Genomic DNA, 16,215 nt, shown 5'->3' with positions numbered 1-16,215 from the left:
CACCCACACACTTGCGCGAACAAAGAACAATTCAAGGACCGTTCAAATGACCCATTGTGATTGTGTGCGTTTGTTTGTCGTATTCTGTGTTTGCTAATGTCTGCCAATGTTTGTGTCTGCCGCTCCATCTGCCCCGCAAGTCGGCCTTTTTTCGGCCCTATGTGATTATGACTGCCCATTCAGGCGGATCTCCTCCTTCGTCCTTACAGATTCCCCCCCTAATAACGTGGCACTATGTACCTCATTTCTGCCCGGGGCACGCACACACTTACAAGCGTATGCATTTCCTTGTTTAGCTTTTTTTACGATCTTGTTTCGTTTAGTTTATAGCTTACATTTGGCCCCGCCCCCCAAAAGGAACTCATCCTACCATTAGGCCGCCCTAAGCATATTTCAGCCCTGTTTATATTCACGGCGATTTATACATGTTTATTATGATAAATTTATGCGCATTTGTTGTTTGGCCGTTTTTATAGAGCGCACGAGTAGCCAGAGGTATCTTTTTTTTTTTACATTTTCAAAATAGAGAGCTTCATAAAAATACGAAGCAGTCTGCAGAAGTTTTGGGGAATACATTTATGCATTAAGCTTTTAGTCAAATTTTTCCGCCAGCAGATAGAGTGTGAAAAAGTGTGTACTAAATTTAAGGCTAAATTTGGATACCCGCCGCATAAATAGGGAAAGTGAACCAAATGTGCTGTGCAGTCAGTTCCAAAGTCTAATTAAGTGCATAGTTTCGGGAAAACTTAAATAGTTTCATTTGACTGGTATTCATTGGTTTTGTGGATATTAAAAACAAACCTTATTAAAAACCTTAAATTATTCACAACCAAACTGATGCTCAATTTTCTATGAATTTAGAATACCCTTCACGGCCCAAGTGCTGAGTAGGAAAAACATACTTTAGATGACTCAAGGCAGCACAAACTGCTTTCATAGTCTTGTGTGGGTTGGTTTGACACCACCTATAAATTGAACCGAAATAAGTGCAGCCCGAACTACGGACATGACTCAATATGCAGAGGAGCCATATGTGCGATCTGGGAGCCATAGCACCAACAACTGGCAAGGGAAACGCCCCAAGTCAACATGTGTCAATTACCGCTTGACTTTGTTTTGACAGCCAGTGAAATAGGTTAGTTTCCAGAGTCGAGAAGGAAAGTGCCCGGAAATAGGATATTCTCGTTGCCGGTTCTTGGTTCGAAATAGTAAGTATACGCCGTGTGTGCATCACGGGCAGATTCCCATTGATTCTGTCGCCAGTCGATGGCAACAAACTTTAGTGCTGATTTATGGTTGCGGTGCGGTTAGAAAAATATGCAGGGGAAAAGTTTTCGCCAGACAAAGGGCATGTGCTGGTGGAAATCCTTTTGGCAGCCAGCGAAGCGCGAATTGCGAGTCAGCTTTGCATATGCAAATTAATTGGTAACCGCAAAAACATAATTACCGGCAGATATGTATGTTTTCCATACCAATCAAAAGGCTTCAAGAAATTAATCAGAACCGTCTGGCATGTGTTTGCCTGTGATTCAAAGGTAATTAAGTTGAATTAACCACACAGTCGACTGTTTGTTATTATTTTTATTCATTCTCACAGAATTCATCGACAAGGAGACAATTAATTACAGCCATTACAGACATTAGTTCAGCGATTGCTCATCGTCGACTTTAAGGAACAGCGAAAACAGAAAGGCAACTGTGGTAAGGGTATAGGGATTATCTCAGAATGTATCTTAAATGTAATAATACGCACTTGACATCAGTGAGCAAAGCCAGAGAAACGGAGCCAAGCAGCTGAGTTGCATGAAAACCGGCAGCAACATATTGCCACTTACAGATCCAAGTCTCCCAAAGGTCATGATCAGCAGCAATACCATCGTCCTGGCAAATAGAGAAAGATGTTAATCTTGATTTCTTATTATGGATATCAAACCTCATCAGGGTGGGAAATATCACCACAGACATTCCAATGATTGTAGTGGCACAAATGCCCATCATGGTCAGGTAGACGGCGGAAACCATCATCGTTACCAGCGAAGTCTTCACAAAGTACAGGCTGCCCACCAGGAAAATGCAGATGAATAGGAACACCTCTGTCAGGAGCTCACATAAATAAATAATTCAAATGGAGATGCAAATTCGAATTGGAAATGGTTCCAATTTACGTTATTATGAAACGAGCAATAAATCAATGTTATTAGCATAATTATTGAGGTATTTTATAATATTTGAGACTCGCTTTGCATCCCAAGTATAAGTACAGTACTCACTCAGTATGTAATTCGAGACCACTCGGAATCTCATTAAGGGAAAAATGATCAGAAAACCGACCAGACCAATTCCAGATACCGTGATGTTATTCAAGTAGCTATCCGGGTCATGATGCTGAACGATAGAAATTATTACCTTAGATTCTGGTAACCCATAACAAGCGATCTCCTACCCACTAGAGCGCACTCCACCCTCTTCTCCTCCTCATCCATGGATTTCGCATTTGCATTGTGTTCCAAAACGGCGCACATGCTCGTATCATTCGCACCCAAAGTGTCCATGGCGTTCATCGTGGCGAAGATCTGTGGCAGCCACAGACGCACCGAGTTGACACTAGGATAATGTATATATTAGGTGCAAATACATATACCTAATATACCTACCACATAATCTGGCAGAAATGCAGGCAATAAACCTGCAGTGAAATGGCCAAGTAGGGACTGGAGAACATAGGCTTCAGCTGCTTGAATCCATCGATGAACTTTCTCTTGGCCCGACTAAATCTTTCCTGGAGTGTAGATGGCCGACCAGTACCATCAATATCATCCGACCGATCGGGCGTGGGATCGGTGAGATGTTTTATCTGTTAAATAAATAATAAATTATTGAAAAAATAAGAAAATGTATAGAAAAATTGTAAGTACCGGGTAGCTCTCTTTGCTCTTCCGCTTGTTCAGCTTGTAGATGCGCTGCAAGGAGTCCAGAGCCTTCTTATAATTTCCCTGAGACATAAGGAACTTGGGGCTCTCGGGCAAGAAAATGTGCAGGAAACCGCTGAGCAGACTGGGCGCCGAGCTGACCACCAGGAAGACCTGCCAGGTGCGAACTGCTGACAGAAGGTAGAGTTCATAATTTAGGTCAGATGGTGAAGGACTCTCACCCACACTTCATTGAGGAGACCGTGAAAAGGATGGGCACCGGCAACAGCACATAGGAGAGCAGGGGCAAAATCATCGATCCAATGGAAACACACAGACCCACAAATAACATGATGTAAGGCCGGTGCTTTTTGCCATGGAACTCGGCCAGGTAGCTGACCACAACCGCAAATGGACCGCAGATGCTAGAATGGAAGGTCATAGCATTAACGATTACATTTTAATAGTAGGCATTAAATTTGGAATGAAAGAAACTAAACCGCTTACATTAAACCATCGAAGAACTTGAAGGCCATCAGTTGGGCAGTATTCTGGCTGAGCGACGCGCACAGGACGAAGAAGCCATCAAGCCAGCCGCCCGAAATGAGGACGGGTCTGCGTCCAATGGTGTCCGCTATGAATCCCCAGGGCACCGCCGAGATGATCATGCCCGCATAGGTCACCGCATGCAGCATTCCCTTGTCCACGATGCTCAGGTCGAGGTCACACTCGGCGGAGGGCATCACATAGGACAGCGCCGAGGCCGAGAAGACCATCGCCGTGAGGCAGGGCACCGCGCTGCACAGGATGAACACGTTGAAGAGCCCAAAGCCACACTCTGCGATTGCCGTCTCGAAGTCAGCAGGCTCATCGGCATTATCCCTTGCTCGATTCGCCATCTCTAGAAATTAATACGAATATTTTGTTTGGGGGAGGAGCAGTGAAAATTTTGAAAATTACTAGAAAGACTCCTGGATAGTTACGAAATGGGGAAAGGCAATTCCACATATTGTGGCATATGGGATTTTACAATTTATAAATTTATGGTTCAACTAATCAAATATATGCAACTAAGCAAAATTTAATCAAATATTATAGGTAATAATTATCGCTAGATCATTGTTTTCACTGCATTATCTTGTTCTGTTCCTATTTCTATACAATTTGAGAGACACTTGTGCATTTCCAGAAATAAAAGGCATTCCAGCTATAATAATTAGCAATTCCTGGTATTTTAAGATTAGGAGGCTGCTCCAAAATGACTAAAATTGAGTGCTCATTTGGTGAAAGTTCGTGTTGTTCGGGTTTCACTAATGCACTCAATCTGATAAATAGCATCCACTTAAAGGATGCCACGATAAGTCAATTCACGCAGCACTAATTTCCACTTTGCCCTTCTGCAGACTTTGTAAATCCGTTTAATGTTATCTGTAGTTGATCATTCACCTGCCAATTCACCTGCCAACACAGCCACCCATCCAATGGAACACCGCCGGATACACTTAATTAGTGCTAATGAGATTTGCATGTCGCAACTTCCGCCGACTTTTGTCCTTGCCCACCAGTGGAGTCCTTTGAGGGATCCGCAGATATGTATTTGCCCCCATCTGGCTAAAGCACGTAGGAACTTGAATGGAACTCTAACAACATCGTAATTTGTACAACAATAAAGATATATTTGGTTTGATTACTTAAGGTAAATATAAATAGTTGTTCAGCGCCTATCTAATCCAGTTGAGTCGTTATCTCTAATTTGTAAAACTAAACAAAAGCTAATGTCGCAAGATCCGATTCTAAGTAAATGGGCATTCCTAGGTCTAGTTTTTATTGTATTATTATTTTCATTTAAGAAAACGTTGCCTTAGCTGGATCAGGCAGAAATATTGACAGAATGCCAGATACTGCAATAAAATGAAAAAAAAATGTAGTAAAATAATTATTAAAGAGCAAACTAACTTCAACTTACATATCAGCACTGAGGAGACCATTATAAATGGTGGCAAACATCCGATTTGAACGAAGACGGGGAAGAGTAAATTTCCGGACAGGGCACCAAAGCGTCCACACATCATGGCAATGGCAACCACAACGGTTCTGAAAATGTTAACCCATCATTTAATACGATTTCGATGGCATTAATGGAAAACCTACCTCAATTGTGTGGGAAACAGGGCCACCACAGCTCCCAAAAGTGAGGAGACAGCAATTCCCGTAATCGTAAGGAAAGTGGCAGACACAATGAGTGTCATTAGACTGCTCACGGAGAAGTAGAGCATCAGGCCAAAGGTTCCCGACAGAAACAATCCGTAAGCTGGAAAGTACGTTATATGTAGTTATATCACCAATAAGATATACAATTTCGGGAGCAACTTACTCATCATGCGTTTTGGACCCAGAGCTCGCACGATTCCACCGGCAAAGAAGTAGCCCACAAAGCCCGTGGCCGAAACAATAATGTTATTCAGATACATGTCCATCGAAATTACCTTGGGCTATAAAAATAAAATAAGGGGCTAATTTTAGAGGCTTTATCAAGAAAGATCACTTCCAGTTTGCATGTAACTATCAAATAAACTCGTATACAACTTCCACATTTATGAACGATTATGGTTATCTTTCGCTTTGTGTGCAGAGATAGCCACGTCACGATCACGATGACGAGGCGTTAAGTGAGCTGCCAGATAAGCGCAATCTGAAGATCCAGACCAGATCTAGATCATTATCTACAGATCAAAACCAGATCTAGATCTGCTATCTCCAAGCACCATCTGATACCTACCTCGGAACAGGCGTCGGCGTAATTCAGAGCTGTCTCAGCCGTCCGATTGACGCTGAACTCGAGGATGGTGCACATGCTGGCATCCAATCCGTCGCCGGCGTGCAGGGCCTCGTACTCCGCCATGGAGGCGAAGAGCTGCGGCAGCCACAGACGGATGGTGTTCATGCCCAGGAAGATGCCGAACTGCATCACGTAGCAGCAGATGGCCAAACCCAGCAGGGGCTTCCTGGCCAGCGGCTTCATCTGCTGCAGCCCGGCTCGGAGGCTCTCCGCCAGGGTACGGGACTGTCGCTTGGTTGGCACCTCTCCGGATTTCTCCTCGATGGTGTAGATAACCTCGTTCTGGCCAGCCTTACGATTGGGAGCTTCCTGAATAAGAGCTTTTATCTGTAAGGAAATGATTTCGTATTAAATTTAAACACTGCATCCTATTTTTAAATATTTTCATACCGGATAGCTATCCTTGGGCTTGCGAGTGTTGACATGGTAGATCTGCTTAAAGGCTTGCAGCGCCTCCTCGTTGCGTCCTTGGGCCATTAAGAAGCGCGGACTCTCCGGCATGCTGCAGAAGATCAAACCGCTGATCAAACTTGGAATGCCCAGCACGAACAGGTAAATTTGCCAACTGCGGACTGAAGTAAACATACATTAAATTAGAATATTCTAAAATTTCAACAAATATGAAGGTAACGTACCGTGCAAGCCCCAGAACTCAAAGTCCCAATCTCTGGGAAAAATTCCCCAGGCCAAAAGAGGTAGCGAAACCGTCGCCGTAGAGGTGACCATGCCCACGATCATCAGAACGGAAGATCGGTGCTTGGGACCGTGCATTTCAGTCAGATAGGTGAACAGCACAGCAGCCGGACCATTTACCCTTTAATAAATTATAAATTAAAGTCTAAATGATAAAGAGATTACTCATTACTTACACCAAGCCCCCCAGGAACTTGAACATGACCAGCATACTGAAGTTCTGACTCAAGGCACTGCCAAACACGCACACAGCATCGATCAGATAGCCCCAGTAGAGAATCTTTTTGCGACCCTTCGTATCCGCCAGATAGCCCCAGGCAATGGCCGAGATGGTCATGCCCGCGTAGGCCACCGCATTCAGGACACCTTTGTCCTCCAGCGTCAGGCGAAGATCGCACTCGGCAATTGGCAGGATGTAGGACATTGAGCTGGACTCAAATATGGCGGCACTCTGGGCGGGAATGGAGACGATCAGCAGCATCAGATTGAAGATTCCGAAGCCAGCTCCTTCGATCGCCTTGTCGAAGGTGGCAGGACCTTCTTCCGTGGTCGTAACTTCCGCCTCCGCCGTACTATCTGAATTGCCATCAGCATCCTTGTCAGTTTCTAGTCCTGAATCGATTAAAAGGGTGTTTTAGTACGCACATTAACTTATTCCATGGGGCTATAATTTCATCCCACTAACACTGAACTTTTCCACACTTGTTAAAGGCAGTTATGACAAATTTCTGGAAACTCAGATTACGAAGAATCACATAATCTTACGACTATTTTTCATTGTCGTAAAAGGTTACGATTAAATTTGTCACAATAAACACATTTCAGTTAATTTACGGCTGGTTTTTAAATGATACTCTTAAAAACCATTAACTTTTTAAGGAAGCTCTGTATTTTTTCCAAACTTTATCCTAATTGGTTGCAACAAATTTTTTTTAACCACTTTACCTTTGCTGTTCTCTGGATTCGCTGTTTTAATATTCTTTTCCGACATCTCAGCAATTACTATTTGCCACCATGGGTTTTCACAATTGGCTTGCTCTTGAAATTGATTGTTCAATTAATACGCTGCAGTTCTTAATTAAAAAGCGCAACCACAAGTTCTTTAAAAAATTAAGCTCAAAGTCACTGAGTTAAGGGTTTTCACAATATTCCTATTCGATCGACTTGCACACTTGCAATGCTGCACGAGAAATGATCTCCTAGAGCGCATGGCACCTGCTTTTATCGGAGATTACCTCAATAAAAGTGAAGATTCACTTAACTACATCTCTCTTATCGCGGCTTTACAATCTAAGAAAGCTAATAAACGTATTAAAACATGTTTATTTAGAAAAACACGTTGTATTTTGTAAGGGGAACAGTGAGTTTAAAAAAGTTTAGGGAAAACATGATACTCCAGTTATGAATGAAGAAATCTATTGGCTTTTTAATCATGTTTATAAAACAAATTTAGTAGTTTTGATAAAAACCATATATATTCATTAAAACCACTTTGGTACATATATGTACATTATGAAACGTACTGTACGAGCATACTTCGGCTAGCCACGATGATGCCATGCGGAAGCACCCATAAAAAAGTAAGAAAACGTGTGATGTTCATGTCTTCTTAGCAATTTTTACAATTAAATATATACATTTATATTGTTCTCCTCATCCTGAAGAAATTGTTCTAGATAGATTATTTAATTTATGACATTTGACTAAATTATTACTCCACGCTGACTACGTCATTTCAATGGTGAAATTTGTGGGATGCTTAAAAGTGTGCCTTTATCTCGGATGTTATCTGTGTAAAGCTTATCTCAAAGATGACTTAACACATGACAGTGAATGAATTACTCATTAGACGTGCAAGATTCTCATCACACAATTGGGGTTTTATTTCTTACACTAAAAGCAGTTATAAATATGAGGAGCTCTTTTTTCCAAGCCATTCACAATGATTGACACTATTCCAGCGTCGATGTCCAGTCTTCTGCCAACTCAGCTTACTCGATGGCGTCCACCAGCTTGCACAACATGCGGTCATGCTGGTAACTGGGATCATTCTTTGCCGCCGCATTCGCCTCCAACGGATCCACCTCCGTCTTAATCTTTGCTCCGCCGCTATCGTCGTCATCATCTAGAACCGGCAGAGCTGAGAAGGCGGTATTAACAATCTCGCGCACACGTTCCAAGTGCTTTTGGAAACGGGCGGCGGTCTCCACGCGCTGCCGCTTCTGCATTTCCATCATGACGCGCAGCGTTTCCCTCGCCTGATGTGGGCGAAACTCATTGAGGAGGTGATGCATGTTGACGAACAGCAGACTGATATCGTCAATCTAAGATATCAAATGAGTGTAATACAATAGATGCTACATTTTAATGGGTCAATTGACTCACCTTTTCCGTGCGCCGCGGGCTGTCAGGGTTCAGGATAAGAAAGTCAATGAGATCTAGGAAGTTGACCAACAGGGAGTGGTTGAGCTTCTTGAGCTCCTTGCGCCGGTCAAAATGGATGGGGATCAGTCGCTTGATGTTCTGGGACTCCAAGCTGCGGATCATCTCGTCGTTGTTGTACTGGATGCCAAACATGCTATATACTTCGTGCTGCGCCGGCGGCGGCGGTGGGCGTGGCGCTCGGTTGCGGCGGATATTCTCGTCCGTGTAATTGGCGATGTACCGCTCCGGCGGCATCGGCAGGCTGGATACCTGGGTCTCCTGGTTGGACATTTTGAGAGAAACAAGTGCGGATATAAAGAAAATAATAAATGATATTTGTTATGAAGAAGTGATGGCACTTGACACAGGCGAATCACTCCCGATAGTGATGACACTATCGCCAAAAAATAGTTTTCCTAAAAATGACCAAAATAAAGGTTTGAAGCAAGACCTAAGCTGAATTTCATGAATTTTCTATATAGCGTATTATGATATGTTTTGAGATACTTACAAACAATGTACAATTAAATAAATTAAATTAGATATTCATCGAACACGAAATAATAAACGTGACCGACTATCGATAACTTTAAGGTGACCATGCCTGCATGCGCCCCCTACAGCATTGCCATAGCAATTTTTCTCCGTCTCTTCTCTCATTCGCTTCTCGTCGGCAGAGCACAACAAAATAAGAAATACATATATCTTGTCGTGAATATGAAATTGTCCCTGCACCGATTCGCGCCAATATTCCTGTTCCTGCCAAGGAAATGAAAACAAAACGTAAAACCATAACATAACTGGACCCAACTAAGACAAGCCGTGCCTCCACCATTTTGATTTCCCCACTCGTCGTGCGTGCGTGCTGCGGACTGGTCCATGATGCCAGTAAAATGTGCAAAACCGAACATAAAACAAATTTATCCTATTGTTATCTAGTAAGCCATGGAGCGGATTTCGCCTGAAGAAGCGGAAGCGGGTAAGCATCCAGAGCATAGGTAACCAACGCAGAACAGCCCCAGGCGTGATCTTCGTTTCCCATTGATTAAGTCAGCGCTATTTCCAGTATACCGCGTGTGTTGGTGCTTCTGTGCAATTGTGTGTGTGTGGGGGGAGGGCCGAAATAAACAACAAAGCGGATCTGCGATTGGGTGTGTGGTTTTTGTTTAAACAAATCCATTCGGTTTCTATTCAATTCACAGCCCACTTGAGCGAAGCGAGGAAGCAGATATTGGAAGTAGCCAGGAATCGGCCGGGAACCCAAGTGGCCAAGTGCATCCGCGCCTACGATGAGCAACAGGAGCTCGCCTTGCTAGTTGTCCTCCTCGAAGAGCTCTCCAAGAACACGGACTACTCCACGGATCTACGGATATCACTGGGATATGTGAGTGTTGAAGCCAATATATATCAATATAAGCAAAACCGTCGAGGAACAGAAAGATCAAGACAAAAGTGTGACGCAACGTGCGTGGGCTTTACAGTCAAGCCTCGATAACTGGTATTTGAAATGGGTTTCCAAGTCAGAACTCAAAGATCATAATCTTTAAGGAAAATCTATTATTTAATTTACAGTGAACACAAAAACCTGCAGATCCTCAAATACATTGCTTATCTTTTCAGTATATTGAAGAGCTACTGCGCCACTGCTTGGGACGAAATGATGTCTCCCGAAGATCGGCCATCGTGGCCGCGGGAAGTGCCCTCCAGTACTGCGGCAAGATCTATGGAGACCGAGTGGAGTACTTGTACCAGGTGGTGGAGCACCAGATCGAAGCCCTGCTCACATCGGAGTTGCAGAAGGAGACGCCCAGCGGAAGTGCTGCGTAAGTTTAACTCAGAACTGAAGAGTAAAGAAGATGGAGAAAGACAAAGCCACGTGCTCCCCAATTGTCTGACGGGGCGTCGGCTCTTATCAGTCCAGAATTCCGCTTATCGAGCTTTACTTTACGCCCCCATCTTCGGCTTTGTTTGCGTTAATATCACAGAAGCCGGCTTGCCGTTTAATCACATGTTAATAAATGATGGAGCACGTTTTTGTGCTTCCAAAAACAAATAACAAACAGAGTATATGAAGAAATGAGTAATAAACCAGACAAGTGAAGAAAAAACGTAGACAGCTAAGATCATTCATAAAAATAACATGAGAGGTATTCATAGATAGATCACATCCTAAATAAATACATTACACTATAAACCTTTAAGTCTTTCAAAACCACTTAAACTCTTTCTTATCAGCCGGCATTAAATAATTTGGCGAGATTATTTGACCTAAATGTTGAAAGTCTAATCAATTTTAAAGATAGCACCAGTATTTTGATTAAACAAGAGATGATTTCATTATATTACATATGTATATTTCGTAATAATCAGTCCTTTAAAGAAAGAGCTTATCCCCTTTTAATCTGCATTTAGCGATATAATAATCGTTTTGCTTTCATATTTACAGACCGGAGAAAAACGAGCGCAGGCCGGAGGAAACGCGCAAACGTCCCGCTAAAAAGCTAACTAACAAGGAAGTTGATCCCTATTTGCTCACGTTGGAACCGAAAAGGTTTAAGACCATGTCGGACGACAAACGCTTTAACGCGGCGGGCTTTGTAAAGTGCACGAGAAATCGGACGATAGAATACCTTTATCAGGATCACACGCCGCCCAACCTGTGGAAACATGCGCCAATTGTGGATCCTCACAATCCCTACGACCAGGATGAGAAAAAACAGTACAAAATGTTTACGTACCACGTAGAGCATAGATACAATACGCTTCTGCCAGATATTCCCTTTGAAAGGCTGAATCTCATTAAGGAATATGTGCACACAAATCAGGTGAACACCACGGAAATTCTTAATGAGCACATGACCACAAAGGAATATCTGGACGAGTATATTGCGCTGGAGAATCAAATGCTAGCAGCCCGCTATGGAGCCATTGTCACAACGAGAAGAAGATTGGTTGATTCAGCGAGATTAATGGAGGACAATTTGGATGAGGGACTGGCGAATGAAATGTGCATGGACAAGAATCTGACAATGGACACGGACGAAACAGTTCCTATTGACCAATCTTTGGTGGATGAAAACAGCAGGTCCTTAACCACAGCCGACTCCACGATGGACGTCAGTCAGGTGGAGAACTCTACATTAAACGTTAGCGAAGTCGAGGCGACTTTAAGCATCAGCCAGGCAGAAAACTCCTTAAGCGTTAGCCAAGAAGAGAATCCTCCGCTGAGCAGCACATTAGCCATTAACGAGTCTAGTGTTCTGGACAGCACGAGAGTTGAACCCATTAAAGATCTGACTCTAGAGGAACTGCTGCTAATCGATTCAGGGATCGGTTTGGAAGAATTTTCCGATATTCAAATGCATACAGGTAAAGCAATGGCATTCCAACGCTCGGCAAGCGTACTAAGGATAAGGGTTTTTTTTAATCCTTTGTTTATGGTTTCAAATACTTACATATTTGTTTTTCTTTACTCTTTTATTTTGGCACTTGTCAAACACTTGCATCCCTGCATTGCATTTGTCACGGCAGGCCAGTCTTTTGATGATGAGGGTGTTGTTCTTTCAGATTTAGAAGATCAACGCCAGTTGTCGCCCATGTTGCAGTTGATTAACCAATCGGTAGAGCCAAAAACCATTAATATCATTGAGATGGATGCCGATCTTATCATGAATGTTCCAAGGGAGGTAAGCTATCCCATTCTGCTGAATGTTATGGGTCTCCCCATAAAACGCCTGCGTCGGAAATGCATCTTTAAACTTCCACCTGAGTTCGACTTATTCAGGCAAGCAGTAAGTGTTTTAAATAGTTACATCACTGTTGGAAAAAATCTTGACCTGCATCTGTGTTTTATTTTGTAGCGGCTTCCTACCAAGCGAGAGGCGTATCCAAAATCCCCAACCGCTCCCAGAGCTGTATTGCAAACTGCACGAGAGGCTGCCCTAAATGAAAGAGAAACCGGCTCCCCCAGTAACTTAGAGTTTGATAGGGATTTTAGTAAGTTACTTTGCCACACTTTCTCACGTCGCGTAACTACCTAACATATCTTACCAGATTTTCTGGGTTTCTGCCAACGCCGAACCACATTTGACTCGGGCTTCGATTTCAACGAGGTGCGTGTCTCAGGTTGTGTCTCCACCGTCGGAGAAGTTAAAACTGAGCTTGAAGACGAGCCTGAAGCCAACACCAATAACTTAACTGATGTGAGCGCCAGCGACGCCTTGAATGAGAATGTGAACCCCGCAATGGAAAGTGGGCTTGGAGATTCACTAGTGCAGGAATTAAACGCTTCCACAGAACCCAATGCGGAGAACAATACCGCAAATTCATCGCAACTTGAAGTGACTGCAACAGAATCGTCCGGAATGCTAAGCGGACTGGAAACCACAGTGGATTTAGGAATGGAGAGCGCGTTAGTTAGTTCTGTATTGGATTCAAGTACTGAACCGAGTGCAATGGACAGTAATATTCTAAATGTCACCCAACCTGACAATTCAGACCTAGAGATTTCAACTGTGCAGGACCAAGATACCTTACATGACGAAGCAGATGCAAATGATTTGCCTGCTGAAACAGCCAATCCAGGTGTCGACGACAGCTCATTAGTAAATATTGGATATAAAATTAAAAAAAAAAAATACTAACGTTGTCCATTTAGATCCGGGACTGGCATAGACGATTGGCTCCTGCTTTGGAAGCAGCCCATGAACGGCAGAATTTCAACATTAGGGACTTGGGCACCGAGATCTTGGGCATTTGCAAGGCGGGCAACGGAACAGCCACGTTGGCCGACGTCATGGCTGACAAGGATCCTAGTATCATGTGTCGCTACATGCTGGCTTCCCTGGTACTGGTAAGTGAATGCGTTCAATCTAAATGCTGCCCTCCGATAAGCAATCACTTTTACACTCCATTACATTTGCAGACAAACCACGGAAACGTATCTCTGGATTTTGGAAATCGCGATAAAAGTAAGCCCATCGACATGTCTCAGTTTCGAATGCATTTAAAGAGTATGAAGCGAATGGAAATTAATCCCGAGGACGATGTGGGCAACATAAATGCGGCCCAGACCAAATCGACGCAGAGAAGTAAAGAGCTAAATGATTCAGCTAACAAGCCAGGAACACAAACGACGGCATCTGCAGCCACAAAACGAAAGTCTGCGGAAGCGTCTTTATCAGAGGTGTTTGCTAAAACTGTGCGATTGATACAGCCCATCCCAAAGATGTGGCCGACTCCTTCTGATGCCGACTCGGGGATATCTTCGATGGGCTCCTCATTGGCATCGACAGCCCGCCTAAATTAGTAGCCGTGTTTCGTCTTAAATGTGCTTAGTAGTGCTTTGTAGAAAAGATCCCTTGCGTCCCGACTCAGTAGTAGTTTTTGTGCCCCCTTATTCGAATTCAATTTTTATGTTTATTATTTTCAGGCCGAGAGAACAATGCCCTTTCCCACGCGGTACAACAAGATCAAGATGCTGCATTAGATATAAGTTCTTGCCAGATTATTTACCCGCAATTGTGTACAAATGTAAGTTTTAGTTACATATTATTAGGAAGCTTGCAATAGAAAGAATGCTTTAGATTAGGCTTATCGATTTAAGAAACAATATTTCTGTAAAGTAGTAGGCCAGTATTATCTAAGCTCGATTTTCCTAAGCATGAAGACGTTTTTTAGTTTTTGTTTCCTTCATTTTTTCACTTATTACGCTTTTAGTTGCTTTTGAAATTTTCACATTTTTATTAATTTCTATTTCTTTTGAACATTTTTGATTTATTTTACTTTACCTACGAATAGATTTACTTCGTATTCTTATTATTTCTATGATTTCCTACAAATTTTAAGAACAAAAATAGACAAATCATTTTTTGATTGACGAAGCGCGTGTTTTGGAAATCCTTATGAGCTGGTAGTACTAAATTCAAGTACCTGATCTCGTCTGTACAAAAGTATAAACATAAGAACTCTTCGGAAATAAGTCAAAGTTCAAGATAAATTAAGGATAAAGTGTATATATGTATGTATTTACCAGAGTGCAAGCTAGTGTCTATTTACAATCATTTTAAGATATAATGTTTTTTTCGTAAGTATAAAGTGTAGTTCTTAAGGAATAAAACGGAACCATGCAATCACTTAATGTGTTTTAATGAAAGTAAGTCAGCGATTCTCCTAATGCTATTCCGAATCGCTGCTGCCTGACTTGTGCTCCTCCTCTTTCTTCTCTTCAGTCTTGTAGTGGCGATATTCCTTCTTGAGCTCCCACATGTTCTTGTGCGGGTTCTTCATGTTGTAATCGCAGACATCCTTGAGAATCTCCTTCAGGTAGCTAATCGGCTGGTTGGTGATCTTGACCAGATCCTTGATGTTATAGTATTGATGCTTCTCGAATGCGTGGAAGAGCATGTCCATCACGGCATTCTTGTCGTCGCGCGCCTTTTTGCCCTCGGCCTTCTTGCGCTCCCGATATTCAATCTGCAGGAATGGAGGAGTTATATATACATATAGATTACTGAAACAGAGTTTATAGTAGTTCTCACGTTGTGTGCATGGTCTTTCACAGGCTTAAAGTTCTGCACGATCTTATCGATGGGTTGCACGCGACGCTGTGGCTCCGATGCCTTGCGTATGGACTCCAGCTTCAGCTTCATGTAGCAGTTGTCGGCGATGGGTCGGCATTCTAGCTTCTGCACAATCCTGCCTTCCATATAGAGCTTTTCGTTATCCGGCTGTGCCGTCGAGGTAGTCGAGTTCTCCTTGCCATCGGACGGTGCCATGTGCGAGAATACGCCGAGCGTCTGCTTGGTGACCTGCGACACGTCCAGGATGTGCTCGGTGGGTATTTTCTCATCGGGATCCAGAGCCAAAACGGCGGGCGTGAGGGAAAGCGAGACCTGGGCCTTTTGGCCAGGTGTCTTGTTTATCCGGAGTTTGCCCACGTCCATGTTCGTCGGCGCCTTCTCCCATTTCTGGGCAATGTACTTGGGCACCTTCACCAGCCACACGCCTCGCCCCGCATTGGACAGGTCCAGGTCCTTGTCGATGATCTGTGTCTTTTCCTTATCCTCCTTCGACATTCTGTTTGCTTTAAATTATTAAATACGAATTTGCAAAGCCACTTGTACCGTTTTCGGCTTTGCTTGTTGTTGTTGTGCCTCAAATTTAGTGCGGTCGAATAAGCAGTTTCGAAAAAATGCTAGCTTAGTATAGCACGGTATTTTTCTTTCGCTATTTATTCGGTATGTTATTGTTTGGCGCGAAGTTTGAAAAGTCAAACAAACTATTTACAAATCTGAATTATATGAAAATCTTATATTTAGCTATGGTAAGGAGGAACTTTAGAACAAAATA

At 43.0% G+C, this 16,215-nt stretch overlaps 5 protein-coding genes and 1 long non-coding RNA gene across 14 annotated transcripts; 2 read left to right on the top strand and 4 right to left on the bottom strand.

Annotated features, from left to right (window-relative positions):
- Positions 1-963: 963 nt before the first annotated feature.
- LOC27208829 lies at positions 964-1,891 on the top strand. The gene is made up of 3 exons (XR_001601068.3): positions 964-1,535; positions 1,598-1,701; positions 1,764-1,891. It is a non-coding gene; the product is annotated as an uncharacterized LOC27208829 (long non-coding RNA).
- On the bottom strand, positions 1,550-3,902 carry LOC6728618 (synaptic vesicle glycoprotein 2B). 5 transcript variants are annotated; one of them, XM_016177026.3, is made up of 9 exons: positions 3,417-3,902; positions 3,156-3,334; positions 2,916-3,097; positions 2,655-2,854; positions 2,407-2,604; positions 2,271-2,345; positions 1,934-2,056; positions 1,754-1,881; positions 1,550-1,696 (listed from the first exon to the last, which is right to left on the bottom strand). In XM_016177026.3, the coding sequence occupies exons 1-9, from the start codon at positions 3,806-3,808 to the stop codon at positions 1,641-1,643; spliced, it is 1,533 nt and encodes a 510-aa protein (XP_016035258.1). In that variant the 5' UTR covers positions 3,809-3,902; the 3' UTR covers positions 1,550-1,640. The 5 variants fall into 5 exon arrangements, 4 of the variants coding, with proteins under 4 accessions (XP_016035258.1, XP_002103959.1, XP_016035260.1 ...); XM_002103923.4 differs by having other exon boundaries at positions 1,934-2,093; positions 2,271-2,385; positions 2,448-2,604; positions 3,417-3,901; XR_006541934.1 differs by lacking the exon at positions 1,550-1,696 and having other exon boundaries at positions 2,271-2,385; positions 2,448-2,604; positions 3,417-3,901.
- Positions 3,903-4,561: 659 nt separating this feature from the next.
- LOC6728617 (synaptic vesicle glycoprotein 2B) lies at positions 4,562-7,655 on the bottom strand. The gene is made up of 9 exons (XM_016177023.3): positions 7,387-7,655; positions 6,618-7,053; positions 6,384-6,562; positions 6,139-6,320; positions 5,689-6,075; positions 5,284-5,401; positions 5,061-5,220; positions 4,876-5,003; positions 4,562-4,810 (listed from the first exon to the last, which is right to left on the bottom strand). The coding sequence occupies exons 1-9, from the start codon at positions 7,430-7,432 to the stop codon at positions 4,755-4,757; spliced, it is 1,692 nt and encodes a 563-aa protein (XP_016035255.1). The 5' UTR covers positions 7,433-7,655; the 3' UTR covers positions 4,562-4,754.
- A 645-nt stretch (positions 7,656-8,300) lies between these two features.
- Positions 8,301-9,275, bottom strand: LOC6728616 (mediator of RNA polymerase II transcription subunit 7). The gene is made up of 2 exons (XM_002103921.4): positions 8,827-9,275; positions 8,301-8,765 (listed from the first exon to the last, which is right to left on the bottom strand). The coding sequence occupies exons 1-2, from the start codon at positions 9,154-9,156 to the stop codon at positions 8,433-8,435; spliced, it is 663 nt and encodes a 220-aa protein (XP_002103957.2). The 5' UTR covers positions 9,157-9,275; the 3' UTR covers positions 8,301-8,432.
- A 191-nt stretch (positions 9,276-9,466) lies between these two features.
- Positions 9,467-14,999, top strand: LOC6728615. 5 transcript variants are annotated; one of them, XM_039295902.2, is made up of 10 exons: positions 9,467-9,844; positions 10,068-10,249; positions 10,486-10,688; positions 11,312-12,234; positions 12,433-12,656; positions 12,726-12,861; positions 12,919-13,469; positions 13,523-13,717; positions 13,790-13,835; positions 14,297-14,999. In XM_039295902.2, exons 1-10 carry the CDS (start codon positions 9,811-9,813, stop codon positions 14,434-14,436), a joined length of 2,634 nt encoding a protein of 877 aa, XP_039151836.1. In that variant the 5' UTR covers positions 9,467-9,810; the 3' UTR covers positions 14,437-14,999. The 5 variants fall into 5 exon arrangements, with proteins under 5 accessions (XP_039151836.1, XP_016035254.1, XP_039151835.1 ...); XM_016175118.3 differs by having other exon boundaries at positions 12,397-12,656; XM_039295901.2 differs by having other exon boundaries at positions 12,397-12,656; positions 13,790-14,050.
- LOC6728614 (general transcription factor IIF subunit 2) lies at positions 14,864-16,053 on the bottom strand. Its single transcript, XM_002103919.4, has 2 exons — positions 15,405-16,053; positions 14,864-15,339 (listed from the first exon to the last, which is right to left on the bottom strand). Exons 1-2 carry the CDS (start codon positions 15,939-15,941, stop codon positions 15,043-15,045), a joined length of 834 nt encoding a protein of 277 aa, XP_002103955.1. The 5' UTR covers positions 15,942-16,053; the 3' UTR covers positions 14,864-15,042.
- Positions 16,054-16,215: the final 162 nt, after the last annotated feature.

This window comes from Drosophila simulans, chromosome 3R, assembly GCF_016746395.2.
Source record: "Drosophila simulans strain w501 chromosome 3R, Prin_Dsim_3.1, whole genome shotgun sequence".
In the NCBI taxonomy this organism is placed as follows: domain Eukaryota; kingdom Metazoa; phylum Arthropoda; class Insecta; order Diptera; family Drosophilidae; genus Drosophila; species Drosophila simulans.
Note: the sequence above shows the minus strand (reverse complement) of the source record. Positions and strands in the feature narration are given on the sequence as shown.

Coding starts and splice junctions, on each gene's coding strand:
- LOC6728618 (XM_002103923.4), bottom strand. CDS start 3,808: ATGGCGAATCGAGCAAGGGATAATGCCGATGAGCCTGCTGACTTCGAG. Junction 3,335..3,416: donor AAGTTCTTCGATGGTTTAAT/GTAAGCGGTTTA, acceptor CTTCCATTCTAG/CATCTGCGGTCCATTTGCGG. Junction 2,855..2,915: donor AGAGCAAAGAGAGCTACCCG/GTACTTACAATT, acceptor TTTATTTAACAG/ATAAAACATCTCACCGATCC.
- LOC6728617 (XM_016177023.3), bottom strand. CDS start 7,432: ATGTCGGAAAAGAATATTAAAACAGCGAATCCAGAGAACAGCAAAG. Junction 6,321..6,383: donor TGAGTTCTGGGGCTTGCACG/GTACGTTACCTT, acceptor TGTTTACTTCAG/TCCGCAGTTGGCAAATTTAC. Junction 5,402..5,688: donor ACGCCGACGCCTGTTCCGAG/GTAGGTATCAGA, acceptor TTATTTTTATAG/CCCAAGGTAATTTCGATGGA.
- LOC6728616 (XM_002103921.4), bottom strand. CDS start 9,156: ATGTCCAACCAGGAGACCCAGGTATCCAGCCTGCCGATGCCGCCGGAG. Junction 8,766..8,826: donor GCCCGCGGCGCACGGAAAAG/GTGAGTCAATTG, acceptor TTGATATCTTAG/ATTGACGATATCAGTCTGCT.
- LOC6728615 (XM_016175113.3), top strand. CDS start 9,811: ATGGAGCGGATTTCGCCTGAAGAAGCGGAAGCGG. Junction 12,235..12,396: donor CGATATTCAAATGCATACAG/GTAAAGCAATGG, acceptor TTGTCACGGCAG/GCCAGTCTTTTGATGATGAG. Junction 12,657..12,725: donor TCGACTTATTCAGGCAAGCA/GTAAGTGTTTTA, acceptor TTTATTTTGTAG/CGGCTTCCTACCAAGCGAGA.
- LOC6728614 (XM_002103919.4), bottom strand. CDS start 15,941: ATGTCGAAGGAGGATAAGGAAAAGACACAGATCATCGACAAGGACCTG. Junction 15,340..15,404: donor TGAAAGACCATGCACACAAC/GTGAGAACTACT, acceptor CCATTCCTGCAG/ATTGAATATCGGGAGCGCAA.